At 53.9% G+C, this 13,381-nt stretch overlaps 1 protein-coding gene across 2 annotated transcripts; it reads left to right on the top strand.

Annotated features, from left to right (window-relative positions):
• The first annotated feature begins 554 nt into the window (after window positions 1-554).
• Window positions 555-13,354, top strand: TNFRSF1A (TNF receptor superfamily member 1A). 2 transcript variants are annotated; one of them, XM_041736223.1, is made up of 10 exons: window positions 555-884; window positions 8,115-8,268; window positions 8,530-8,658; window positions 8,865-9,014; window positions 9,257-9,335; window positions 11,274-11,347; window positions 11,474-11,584; window positions 11,891-11,919; window positions 12,078-12,354; window positions 12,455-13,354. In XM_041736223.1, the coding sequence occupies exons 1-10, from the start codon at window positions 846-848 to the stop codon at window positions 12,769-12,771; spliced, it is 1,359 nt and encodes a 452-aa protein (XP_041592157.1). In that variant the 5' UTR covers window positions 555-845; the 3' UTR covers window positions 12,772-13,354. The 2 variants fall into 2 exon arrangements, with proteins under 2 accessions (XP_041592157.1, XP_041592158.1); XM_041736224.1 differs by lacking the exon at window positions 555-884 and adding an exon at window positions 1,166-1,368.
• The last annotated feature ends 27 nt before the right edge of the window (window positions 13,355-13,381 follow it).

Genomic DNA, 13,381 nt, shown 5'->3' with positions numbered 1-13,381 from the left:
GGTGTCAGGGCCCCAGTCAGGGCAGAAAGCCAGGGTTAGGGTTTACTTTGAGTCTGGGTTGGAGGGATAAATGCCCAAGAGAGTGGGAGATTAGGGTGTCAGTGGAGAACTCTGGAGCAAAGGGAGGACTGACTACGGAACGCTGAGTGCCTGTCACAGGTCAGACACCTGTCCTGTCTCAGGAAATCTTCACAGCCACCCCATGAACTAGGTTCTCTCCAACTGGCAAACTGAAAAACAGACTCACAGGCTGTCTGTAGGTCGTTCGTTGGTCCAGGACCAGACAGCTAAAAAAGTAGAGGATTCTGAACTGGAACCCAGTGAATTAGATTCCAAAGCCCTGAGCCAGTCTACTGCTGGTCACGTGGGAAAGGTCTTGGGTGGGTGGGGTGGGGGGGCTGTTCGCTCCTCGGGTCGGGGCTGGAGGGGTCGGATTGCTGGGCTGGCGACCCCAGGCTGCCGCCAGAGCCAGGGCTGCAGGCGCCTCTGACTGAGCTCCAAAGGGTTACAGCCCTTCGCCCCCCCTCCCCCGCCTCCTCCCTCCTCCTCCCCCAGGCTCTTCCTGTCCCGCAGTTGCGACACCCCATCTGCCACTCTCTCCCTTCCCTCCCACCTTCTCTCTGCTCTCTGCTTTAATTTTCTCCCGGTTCTCGGGACTCAGCCTCCAGCTCTGGCCTTTGGGGTTGGAGGTCCCGGGGACCGTCTCTCCAGTCCCCCCAACCCCCCGGGCTCCCTGCCCGCCGCCCGGGCTCCTCTTGGGACCCGCGGGGCCCGCGCATCCCGGACCCCGCCGCCGCCACTGCCTGAGCCCTGATGGGGGAGTGAGAGGCCACGGCTGGCCGGACATGGGCCTCCCCACCGTGCCTGGCCTGCTGCTGCCACTGGTGAGCCCCGGGACCGGACGAGGGCTGGGGGTGGGGGGTGGGGGGTAGGGGCCGGTGCAGAGGGCGCCGCCCCGCAGGAGTGGGCCCTCCCCGCCCGTCCGGACCTCGGGCCAGCGGGGCCCCACTTCCAGCGCGGCCAGGAGTTGGGGTTCCCCAATCGGCCGCCGGCCCTGAGTCGGAGGCAAGGGAGAGAGTGAAAGGCCAGCCGAGGCCAGCCGAGGAAGTCTGCTGGGGCTAGGGATTGGCTGGGAATGTGGGGGCAGGTGATCGCTGAGGGAGGGGTGGGGCCGATTCGGGAGAGTGAGGAAAGGAGTGCGAGAAGGTCGTCAGCCCTCTCCCTGGAGGCCAGATGATTCAGAGCTGTGTCCTCGAGTCCGCTGGCCGGCGGGGTGTGCGGCCCTGGCCGGGCAGACCCCGGCGGAGGGGAGGAGCTGGATGCTAGGGAAGGGGGAAACTGAGGCCGGGAGCAGAGATGGATTGGAGGGTAAGTTTGGGATGCTGTGTCTGTGTGTCTGTGTGGAGGCGGGTATTTGGGTGTCCGGTGGGAACTGGACAGGGGCAGGGCAACCCCGTGGAGAGCCAGGACGCCCACCTGGAGGCACTCCCCACACTGTGCCTCTGGCTCAGCTTTTAGATGGGTGGCCTGTGTTGGACTGGGGACCCTCTCTAGCAGCCAGCACCACCTCCACCTGGTCCTGGCCCTGTGCCGGCCTTCCAGCCCCCTTCCCTCAGGCCTGGACAACAATCTCTTGGTTTCTTCTTTTACAGCTGGGTTTAGGGAAGTTAGTAGAAAGTTGTTTTCGTCACTGGAAAATGTCCCTTTCTTATGCCTCAGCCTTGTTTCAATGCTTCCTTGATCTCCTGTGCCATACCCTGGCTTCCTCTCTCCCCCTACCTGGGTGTATGTTCCCGGCCTGCACTGGCCCTTTTCTTCGGGGTCCTTGCCCTTCCCTGGCCCACGTCCTCCCCGCACTCTCCTCTCCTCTGGATCTTGTCCTGTGTCTCCTAAGCATTCACTCCTTTTCTGTCAGTTTCTCCATGAGTCTCCTTTTTTGAGACTTTTTTCCCTGGTTCCTCCCTCTCTTCTCTGCTGAGTCCACATTTCTAGACTCTGATTTCCCAGGCAGCACCTGTCTCCATCTGGGTCTCACTGTTCTTTTCACTGTCCCACCTCCTCTCCCCAGCCCACTGTCTCTTGACTTCTCTCAAGGCTGTACTTCTCCCAGGCTCCCTCTGCCCCCATCCAGTGGCCTGGGCTTACTTTACTTCTCTTCTCTCTTTTGGAGGTAGATCCCTTGGATTCAAATCCTAGCTCCCTCACAGACTAGCCACCTGAACCTGGGTGGCTTCCACGTCTTAGCTTCTTTATTTCTAAAATGTAGGTAATAATCACAACCTCATAATGTCATTTCGAAGATGAAATAGATTGAGAGACAGTTGACCTTTGAACAACATGGGTTTGAACTATGCCGTTCCACTTATATGCAGGTTTTTTCCCACTAAATACAGTATTATAAATATATTTTCTTTTTATGATTTCCTTAATAACATTTTCATTTCTCCAGCCTTCTTTATTGTAAGAATACAGCATATGATACACATAATATGCAAAATGTGTGCTAATCCATTGTTTTATGCTATTGGTAAGACATCCAGTCAACAGTAGGGTATTTGTAGTTACGTTTTAGAGGAGTCAAAAATTATATGTAGAGTTTTCACCAAGTGGGGTGGGCTGGTGCTCCTAACACCTGCATTGTTCAAGGGTCAGCTATGTATTAAGTATTCAACTTATTAAATGTTGGGTCTGTGCTAGACATTATTTTAAGTGGGATTACAGTAGCAAGCAAAATCTCTGCCCCCATGTAGTCTACAGTCTAGTAGACGAATAAGGTATAGCAAATAGAAAACAATAAATGTTAGATTTGTATTGTTAGTATTAGTAGTAATTACTTGGTGGCTACTGTGTTTGAAAAACATAGGGTAGGGGTAGTCTGAATTGGTAAAGGAAAGTGTCTGGGGGCTGGGGAGGAGGCTCCAGCCCATGTGGGAGTGTGACTGTGAAGGGACCCAAGCTAAGCCTGGAGCTGGAGGGGAAACAGAAGATATGCAAAGTCTGAGCTTTTCAATTGTTCACCATTAATACTGAGCACTCTAGTATACCGTGTGTGGGTGGATAGGGGGAAGAATACTGGAGAGAGGGTAGTAAAGCTTATAGGGTTTTGTTGTGCCTCAAAGAGCTTATGGTCTGTAAGACATCTTACAGCAAAAAAAAAAAAAAAAAGATTTCAGAACAGTCTGGGGGGGAAGACCCACAAAAGTGTTTTGATGCGGTGCCCTGGAACACCGAAGGGAGACAGACCAGGGAAGGGAATGAGCTGCCTTTTCTTGCTTAGCAGACCTCAACCGTGGTGTCTGGTGTCGGGGCTCCAGGAGCACCCTCTGCCTAGAGTGCAGAGCCTACAGTGGATTGTCTCTGACCCAGCTGAGAACTTGACAGCGTGGGCTATGTATTCGCTCTAAACCCCTAGAAGCCATATGGGACCTGGTGCCTAGATGGTGCTTCTAACTCTTTGTTGAATGAATCAAGGAGCAGGCATTGGTCAGATGGAATGAGGAAGAGAAAAACCTCACAGATAAGTGGATTTGGAGCTGAGATTCGAAGTCACTCATTGGAAAGATGGCTAGAAAAAAGGGAGACTGGTTTGAGGGAGAGTAGGGGAATGGAGAGGTGGGGTTTTGTGTTGGGGTTGGTGGTGGCAGGAAGCTGAACATTGTTGCTGGAAGTGGAAGGAGCATGTTGAAGAAGAAGAAAAAAATGAGAAAATTGAAGGGTGTTGGGGAGGGGATGAAGAGAGAATCTTGAGTGTGGTCCCAGGTAGAGGAATTCATTCATTCATTCATTCATTCATTCAGACACAGTTCTCTGAGGGCCCATGGCATCTGGGAACATGTTCAGAAGAGTAGTGAGGTACCTCTGCAAGTACTCAGGGAAGGAGTGACCTGTGGAAATGATGTTTGAGGTCAGGCTCTGGAGAGGAAGATTCCCACCCAACCTGTGGGTGCAAGTTGAAGCATGAACACAGATAAGAAAGTGTGTAGGATGGATTGGAGCAGGAAAGAGGCTGGCAGCTGGGCAGTCAGTGGGGAGACAGTTGCAATAATCTAAGAGTGGGGCAGCCCATGGATACGGACAGGACCAAGAGATCCTGTCCTCCGAAGAAGGACTGATGAGGTGAACTGACAGACCCGATGGCCTCAGGACTGGAATGGGGCCTTGAGAAGAGAAGGGTGGCAAGGTTCTCAGTACCGGAACTATGATATTTGTCTAGACCAGGAGATTGACCAGTTGAGTTTGGGGCATGTTAAGGGTCAGAGCCAGATGAAGTGCACACCTAACAGGCTAGAGCAGGGCTTTTCAAACTCTAATCTGCCTTCATATCATTCATATCTGCTGCATGCAGTCACCAGTGATGCTCAAAAAGAGAGGAACACTGGTCAGACTCTCCAGTGGGGGAGTGTGTGTATGTGTGTGTGGGTGGGTAGGAGTGGGTATGATTTGAGAACTCTTCCTCCACCCCCTCTAATGGTGAGGGAGAGGAGATAAGTTTGTTCCTATAAGGGGGCGCTGACTCTACTTCCCTCTCTGGGAATCATTAGCTTTAACTGGAGTGGAACATAGATAAGTCATCAGATTGGCCAATCAATCTGTATTTATTTGGCTCCTCTCGTTCTGGGGGCTGAGAAGATACCCAGGAGGATAAGACACTATCTCTGACCACACAGTCTCTCAGATTGCTCATCTCATAGAGTCTATGGTCATTTGTGGGAGATCATATCTACTCACCCAGGATAATTATATTATAGTAAAAGCCGAAAGTAGATACAGTTAATTCACGTTATTGAAGTTCACAGGAGGCTGAGCAGCTAATGAGCTTGTGCGGAGGAAGTGGTGTTAATAATGGAGGGCTTCGGGGCAGGGAGGTGGGGTCTCAGCTGAGCTCTTGGAGGAGAAGCTATCCTGAGCTCCCCAAAGATTTTGACATTAAAAGAACAAACACGTCTTGATTTAATGAACAAATTAATGCAGGGGAAGGGCACAGCTAAGGTCTTGAGGTGCCGGGTCAGGGTTAGACCACAGGGTCGCTCTCTGCTCTCTGCTTCTCCGCCCCCTCTGCAGCCTCAACACAGGAAGTCACACTTGAAAGTCTCCCCAGGCGGAAGTTGTGGGGGAGTTGGAAGTTGTGGGGGAGTCGGAGGGGTGCCAGGCCACCCCCTCAACTGTGTCTCCACAGGCACCTCCCAGTTTCCTGCCTTTCTCCTGCTCCAGATGGCAGGTGCAGGCTGGCTAGTGTCTTGGGCTCAGAGCTCACCTCCTAATTTAGCTGCAAGAGCAGATGCTGAGGACCCGCTCCCTAGAGCCAGCTGGTGGGGGCCTGAGGCCCTGGCTACTAGGAGTCAGAGAGGGCTGGCTGGAGCACTGCTAGGGGCTATGAGGGATCTGGGAAATCCTGTCCTCCATCCCTTCTTGGCCTGTTTCCTCACTCCTGGAAAGTGGGCCTTTCAGGGCTCTGGAATTTCTCCTGTACTGCCAGTGGACTTGGTGGGGGTAGGGCTGTGGAAGCCCAGAACTGGCCTTATTTCCTAAGGGTTGTTGGGGGACCCCAGGGAGGTCCCCGAACCCACCCCAACTGGCCAGAACCAGCCAGGCTGTGGGAATGCAGTGAACCCCGAGTGGGAGGGCAGCCTTGGTTTGCCTTCTTTTGGAAATGGGGAGTGTCAGGGGGCTCCTGGGAGAACCCAAGCAAAGGGTTTGTCTGTTGGGTACTGGTTAAACCCAGAGGAGGAGCGAGGGCAGGGCCTGGTCTTAAAGGAAGGATGCTGAGGGGCGGGAAGGAGCTGAGAGGCCCCTCAGGGAGGGGTGGGTAGTGACCTGATAGGAAGAAGCCAAGGGTTGAGGAGATTTCCCTTTGGGATGGAATGGGAGAGGGAGCCATTTCCCAAAACATGTGTGCCAAGTGGAACAGGGGTCTCTTGCCTGGCTCTTTTGAGGAGGAGGGGCGGGGGAGGAAGTATGCTCTGAGTGGGGATTGGAGGGAGAGCCTGGCCCTCAGGACAGAGGGCTCAGATGGGGTCTTAATGGCTGGCTGGTCCCCTCAGTCGTTCTGCTGACTCATGACCCTTGAGGAGCTGGGGAAGCTGCTGGTTCTCTCTCCCTTCCCCTAGCTGCCCTCCCTCTCTGGCCTGAGTCACTGGGCGGAGCTGCCGGGAAAAGCTTTTTCCCTTTCCCGGATCCGACTTAACCCTCAAAGTGCTGGAGAGGGAGGGAGACACGAGGATTGAGAAAGCCTCCCTCCCTCCTGGGACATTTACTCCTCACAGGCCAGGAGTCCCTGAAAAGCTGCCCCCTCCCACCAAGGCTGTCCCAGAACTGGAGCCTCCAGTTTTTCTTCCCGACCTTCGACCTTGTCCCCTGGTCCACTTTGCCCCCCTGAGGTGGTGGTGGTGGGGGCTGCGTGGAATTCCAAGTGCCAGCAAACTTAGGCGCAGAGAGCCCTTCTTCAGGCATAGGAACCACACTTTCAGGATTGAGAAGTTCTTCCCATTACCACCCCAAACTCTTCCTGTTGCCTTGGACACCTCAGTCTTGTTGGGCGGGAGGTGACAGTGCTGGAGTGGGCCAAGGATGATGCTGCCATCTGGGTAGGGGAGGCAGTTTGCTGCTGTTTCCCAGGGTGGCTTCTGTTTGTGGCTGAGGCTCCAGCTTCCAGGCGGCAGCATTCCCCAGAGAGTGCCTCAGAGCGGGACCCACCTGCCCACCCTGCTACTGGGCTGTGGGCTGCCATGCCCTCCTGTCCCATGCTGGGGTTTCTGTGATCAGATTAGCATGCTGCTCCCCAGGGTTGAACACACTTTGAGGACATCCTCTTATCTTTACATAAAGTGGCTCTCATAGCAGAGGGCAAAACAAATCAAGACCCAGGGAAAGCCAGAAAGAGGCTGACAGGAGCCCAAGGGGCAAAGTCTGGGTTGGAGCTAGACACTGACTCCTGGCTTTGCCGTCTGGGGCTCAGAAGCCAGAACAGAGCAGGTGGTTCAGTTGCTGGTGGGGTTGCCCTAACGGTATAAAGCGTGCCTCCCAGAATGTCCATGCAGAGGGCCACAGGGCTCCCTGATCCACTCTCAGCTCTTGACTCGATAGTCCTCTGAGCAGGACCAGTGGCCCCTGGCCAGCTTTAGTTGGTATAAACTACATATGCCTTTGTCCACTCCTGCCTGCCAGAAAAACTTTATCATCTACCTCATTCCTGGTCTAGAACTTTCCCTTTTACCCCCTCCCCTTTTGCCCCTGGCCAACCTGTGGCCTTTGTGCAGATTTCCTGGTGGAAGGGGATAAGGCATGGAGCCTGAGGGCGTAATGCTAAATGAGGTTCTGATAGAGATTTATAAAGAAACCCTTCAGGACACCTGAGTGGCTCAGTGGTTGAGCATCTACCTTTGGCTCAGGTTATGATCCCTAGGGTCCTGGGGTCAAGTTCAGCATCGGGCTCCCTACATGGAGCCTGCTTCTGCCTCTGCCTGTATCTCTGCCTCTCTCTGTGTGTCTCTCATGAATAAATAAATAAAATCTTTAAAAAAAAAGAAATCCTTCCTTTCTACCCACTCCCCAGGAATGGTGCCCACAGAGACATCACTTACTTCCACACCAATCTGATTTTATAAAAAGCCTTTTAACTGGTATAACACAATCCAGGAAAGTAGACAGATCCTAACTGTTCACCTGTGAATGTTCACAAAGTGAATACACTGTCAACATAGCACCCCGATGGAGAAACACCACCTGAAGCCTTAGGGCTCCAGTTGGAAAGAAGGGCCATAATTGAGGTAACCAGCCAGTTCCCAAAAACACAAAACAAAAACATTCCTTAAACACCTGCCCCGTGTCTAGCACTATTAGCTGTTATGGAGAAATAAGGATAAAATATAGCCCAGGCCTGGGGTCTACTAGCCTTGACTTGGAGGAACAAAAATTCGTAGGAGGGAAGGATTAAGCACCAGATTCCATGGGGCCAGCCGGCTAAGCTCTGAGGAGGAACATCAAGAGTGAGCAGGAGTGGCCTGGGGAGAATGTTTCGCTGAGAAGGGACTTGAGCTGGGAAGGCTTTGGACTTGCCACCTCTAAGGCTCCCATCCTCCCTCTCCTGATGGGATCTCCTCTGATTCTTTCCCCAGGTGCTCCTGGCTCTGTTGGTGGAAATATACCCCATAAGCGTTACTGCACTTGTTCCTCACCCCCGGAACAGGGTGAAGAGAGCTATTCTGTGTCCCCAGGGGAAATATATTCACCCTCAAGACGATTCCATTTGCTGTACGAAGTGCCACAAAGGTAGGAGAAAGCGGTAACAGTGAATCTGCTCAGTTATGGGGTCCTGCTTCTTCCTTTGCCTTTTCCAGAAGTTCTAGAACCTGGAGGGGGAGGTGTCTTTCACCTCCGGTCTCCTAACTTTGCTGCCTCTCTTGGGCTGGGATTTCCTCCCATCTTTCCGCTCTTAGAGACTTGGGTGGAAGATGGCCCCAACTGTTCTCTCTAGCCTGGGGCTCTTTCCTTGAGCTCTCACTGCCACCTAACCCTGTCCCCCCAACACAGGGACCTACCTGTACAATGACTGTCCAGGCCCAGGGCTGGACACGGACTGCAGGGAATGTGAAAACGGAACCTTTACAGCTTCAGAGAACCACCTCAGACAATGTCTTAGCTGCTCCAAATGCCGAAAAGGTGAGTCTCAGGAGGTTGCAAGGGCTCTAAACTGTTAGAGCAGCTTGTGTGCCTGTCTCTGTGTGTGGGCAGACAGAGCTCTGCTGGTGGGTGTGAGTGGGACTGCATGTGCATGCATGAGTGCATGGGTGGGGATGTGTGTACAGAGAAAGGCACACACGCTGCGGTGGGTCGAGGGCTCATACCTCATCTCCTCCCCACTCCAGAAATGAACCAGGTGGAGATTTCTCCTTGTACTGTGTACCGGGACACGGTGTGTGGCTGCAGGAAGAACCAGTACCGGTTTTATTGGAGTGAAACCCTTTTCCAGTGCAATAACTGCAGCCTCTGCCTCAATGGCACAGTGCAGATCTCCTGTGAGCATGGCTGTCCCGACCCCAGCCCCCTCTCTGCCCTAGGGTGTCCCCATCTCAGGAAGAAGCTCTCGACCTCTGTGCCCCAGCCCCCTGACGCAACTCTTCCCCTCCTTCCCACTCCCCTGAAGTCTGTGGGACCACCTCCACTCTGGCCATCCACCCTCTGCCCTTCTTGGTTTTCCCCGTGATCCTTGGGGTGCAGGGCAGTCCTCCCTTAGCTATGCTGTAATCTCTTCCCCCAGGCCAAGAGAAGCAGAACACCATATGCACCTGCCACGCAGGGTTCTTTCTAAGAGAGCATGAATGCGTCTCTTGTGTGAAGTGAGTATCTCTGCCAGCTGCTGGGCACCAGTGAGTGGGAGGGCTTGGGTGGGATGGGGTGGCTGCAGGTGAGAGCCACCAGCAGGGCAAGGGAGACACCCCAGGATGCTCTGGCTCTTAGTGACAAAACAGCAGAGTTCCCTCCACCTCTGACTTGCTCCTAAAATCTGAAGAAGTCTTTGGGGAGAGAGGCTCACGGACTTCCAGTTCTTTTAGAGATTTGGATTTGGGGATGACAGGGTATACTGTAGTTCGATGATTCTAGGATGCACATTTTCACATTTCTGAAATCAGACTGCTTCTAACAATTGATGTGTCATGGTTTAGCTAGCAGCTGTGTGTGTGTGTGTGTGTGTGTGTGTGTGTGTGTGTGTAGTGGCATGTAAATAATGGTGCTTCTTATTACTGGTGGCATCTTTGCTGTGAAATGGTATTTCTCCCCCAGTCTCTGTTCAGGCCTCCTCACCTCTTTTGGCTCTACAGAGCTTGTTCTTGCACACATACTTGCAAAGAAGGAACTTTGAGGGCTCTAACATTCAAGTGACCTGGGTTTAAATCTCAGCTGGGCCACTTGTTGGCTGTGTGACCTTGGGCAAGTTACTTAACATCTCTGAGCCTTAGTTTTCTCACCTTTAAAATAAGGATAATGACACCCACTTGGCAAGCTGTATAGCTACAAAGTGTCTGACACCAAACTATTTGTTTTCTTTTTCTACTAAGTCCTCTCTGTTACTTCAAAGAGCTTTTACACTGATTCCATGTGGTTCTCTCTCTCTCTCTCTCTCTCTCTTTTTTTTTTTTTAAAGATTTTACTTATTTATTCAGGAGAGACCCAGAGGGAGAGAGAGGCAGAGACATAGGCAGAGGGAGAAGCAGGCTCCATGCAGGGAGCCTGATGTGGGACTTGATCCCAGGTCTCCAGGATCACACCCCAAGCTGAAGGTGGCGCTAAACCGCTGAGCCACCAGGGCTGCCCCTCCATGTGGTTCTCACCAAGAACTTGTAAGATAGGCAAAAGTGCCTCTTCCTGTTTCAGATTCCTCCTGAGAGTTCACTTTCCTGAGTTCCTTCTAACCCCCCAAGAATTCTCATCACTCCATGCTGCCCAGTGACAACTCCTAACAGGGGAAGATGTGCTTGTTCTAGAGTGCTCTTTGGCTGCCCCCCAACAATATGTATTTCAAAATTTTTCACACACATGTTTGACCCTTCTCTCAAAGTCAGGGATTGTCACTAGCAGTGTTATCTTTTTAAAAAATATATTTTATTTATTTATTCATGAGAGACACAGAGAGAGGCAGAGACATAGCCATAGACAGATGCAGGACTCAATCCCAGGATCTGGGGATCACAACCTGAGCCAAAGGCTCAACCACTGAGCCACCCAAGCATCCCACTAGTACTGTTATCTCAAGAAAAAGCTCTCCAACCTCTCTTTACCATGGGATTCTCATCAGTGAAACAATTCAGTGATAGTTACCATTTTCTGAGCACATACTGTATGTCAGGCAGACTGACCTCACCTACTCCTCTATTCTGACAGGTGGGTAGGAACCTTATTTTACTGATGAGCAAACTGAGGCCTCCACAGGTAAATGACTTGTTGGGAGTCATACTGCCAGCCAATGAATGGGCTGGAATGCATGCCCTGCCTCTGATTGCTTTTGATTTTTTTCTACACAGCCTCCTCAAGATCATTTCCAGTTCTAAAGTTAAATGATTTTGTGATTAACTTGTGTTTAATTCCCCTGCATCAGGACAGGTTTCATTTCCCAGGAGAGGTTTAATTTCTATTATACCAAGAGATACCTAAAAATATTTGCAGAGCAAGGAATTTCCAACAATGTGGAATTTTTTTCTTCTTTTTTTCTTTGTCTTTCCACCCTGTCTTCCTCTTATGGGAGGGCTCCTATCCACCTGTGCCATCTCTTCTTTTAGCTGTAAGAAAAACACAGAGTGCACGAAGTTGTGCCTACCCCCCGTGGAAACAGTCAAGGTCCCCCAGGACCCAGGTGAGGAGAAAGAACCGGTTCCCAGGCTCACCTGCCCTGTCCTCATCCTTGCCCCTCCACTCAGCCAGCCAGCCCCACTGCCTCCTGCCGCGGCTGCCTTCTGACCACAGCCTGCCTTGTCTGTAGGCTCCACCGTGCTGTTGCCCCTGGTGATCCTCTTTGGTATTTGCGTTTTATCCTTCTCCATCGGTTTAATGTGTCGCTACCAACGGCAGAAGCCCAGGCTCTTCTCCATTGGTGAGTGGTGGTTGGGGGGGGGGGGGGAGCAGCGTGCTGGTGGGGACGTGGGAAGAGGTGGGGTGGCATGATGGACCAGCACAGAGGGAAATGAGGAGTGTCCCCTCAGTTCTCTGCCAAGAACCCTGTTGGCAGGAGGTAGCCCTGATGGCTTGTGAGAGGTCACACTGCGTCAGTGCTTCTCTGGTCCCTGGGGCCGCTTTGGCCCTGAAGCATGTCACCACAAGTCCTCGCGGCCAGCCCCAGGATGGGCGCAGGGCTGAGAGAGGAAGTGAAATTTGTGACGCTTTGTTTCTTTTTTCTTAGTTTGTGGGAAACCAACACCGACGAAAGAGGTAAGATGAAACTAGGACCGTAGCCCCAATCTTCCCCGGTTGTCCATTATAATCATACCCAAATGGCCCTCGGCCACCCCTACCTGCCTGTAGCCCCAACCCCTCTCCAGAATGGAGGGTTCCTCTTCTCCGCTAATGCTGTGCCTTCTCTCTTTTAGGGGGAGCCTGAGTCCCGGGCCTCGGTTCCGGGCTTCAGTCCCACCACGGGCTTCAGTCCCATCCCCAACCCCACCTGCACCCCCAGGTCCATCCTCACCCCCAGTCCCACCTTCACCCCTAGTGACTGGCCTCACGGCAGGGCTGCACCAGTCTCCAGAGAGATGGCCCCACCGTGCCAGGGGGCTGGCCCCATCCTCACCTCGGCTCCAGCCTCCACCCCCATCCCCACCCCTGTTCAGAAGTGGGAGGACGGCACCGCCACTCTGCGCACAGAAGGTGAGTTCCTAGCGGGTGCAGAGGGCCGGGCTCCCGGAGGGGCGTGGACGGGGGGCGAGGGGCGGGGCGCGGAGGCTCACCGCCCGCCCGCCGCCCGCAGCGGACCCCGCGGACCCCGCGACGCTGTATGCGGTGGTGGACGGCGTGCCCCCGTCGCGCTGGAAGGAGTTCGTGCGGCGGCTGGGGCTGAGCGAGCACGAGATCGAGCGGCTGGAGCTGCAGAACGGGCGCTGCCTGCGGGAGGCGCACTACAGCATGCTGGCGGCCTGGCGGCGGCGCACCCCGCGGCGCGAGGCCACGCTGGAGCTGCTGGGCCGCGTGCTCCGCGACATGGAGCTGCGCGGCTGCCTGGAGGACATCGAGGAGGCGCTGTGCGCCCCCGCCTCCCTCCCGCCGGCGCCCCGCCTCCCTCGATGAGGCCGCGCCCCGCGCGGGGAGGGGCCTGCCCAGGACCGCGGCCTCCGGGCGGGGCGGGGCGGCCGGCAGGGACCGCTTCCTCTGGACCGGCGGTGGAGGGGCCGGCGTGGTTGGCCGCCACCTACTTGGTGCTACTCTGTTAGTGTACGTAGGTTTTCTCAGCAGCTGGAGCCCTTCCGGAGGCTCAGCCTTGTGTGCGTGGCAGGTGTGTGTGTGTGTGTGTGTGTGTGCGTGTGCGCGCGTGTGGTCCTGAGAGAGGTTGAGTGTGCCAGGAGCCCAAGCCTGTGGCTGCAGAGATAGGAGGCGCCTGACCCCCCACCCATTTCGGGCTTAGAGAACCCAGAGAGGCGGCTTAGGGGCCTCTGGGGGGCACCTGGGCCCTTTTCACAGTACATAAGCAATCTCTGTATCAATTATGTTACACTAATAGAAACTGATTGCCCTTCTGCCACTGCTTGGACAAGCACAGAGGAAGCTGAACGGTTCCAAGGCAGGGGCAAGCACAGAACGATGGGGCCGCCAGCTGGAGCAGTGGACTTTTGTAAATACACTAAAACTTTGGAATTAAAGCTCTGCTCCTGGAGGGGCTGCTTCTGAGTGGTGGGTGTGG

This window comes from Vulpes lagopus, chromosome 21, assembly GCF_018345385.1.
Source record: "Vulpes lagopus strain Blue_001 chromosome 21, ASM1834538v1, whole genome shotgun sequence".
Lineage (NCBI taxonomy): Eukaryota > Metazoa > Chordata > Mammalia > Carnivora > Canidae > Vulpes > Vulpes lagopus.
Note: the sequence above shows the minus strand (reverse complement) of the source record. Positions and strands in the feature narration are given on the sequence as shown.

Coding starts and splice junctions, on each gene's coding strand:
- TNFRSF1A (XM_041736223.1), top strand. CDS start 846: ATGGGCCTCCCCACCGTGCCTGGCCTGCTGCTGCCACTG. Junction 11,920..12,077: donor AACCAACACCGACGAAAGAG/GTAAGATGAAAC, acceptor TCTCTCTTTTAG/GGGGAGCCTGAGTCCCGGGC. Junction 12,355..12,454: donor CGCCACTCTGCGCACAGAAG/GTGAGTTCCTAG, acceptor CGCCGCCCGCAG/CGGACCCCGCGGACCCCGCG.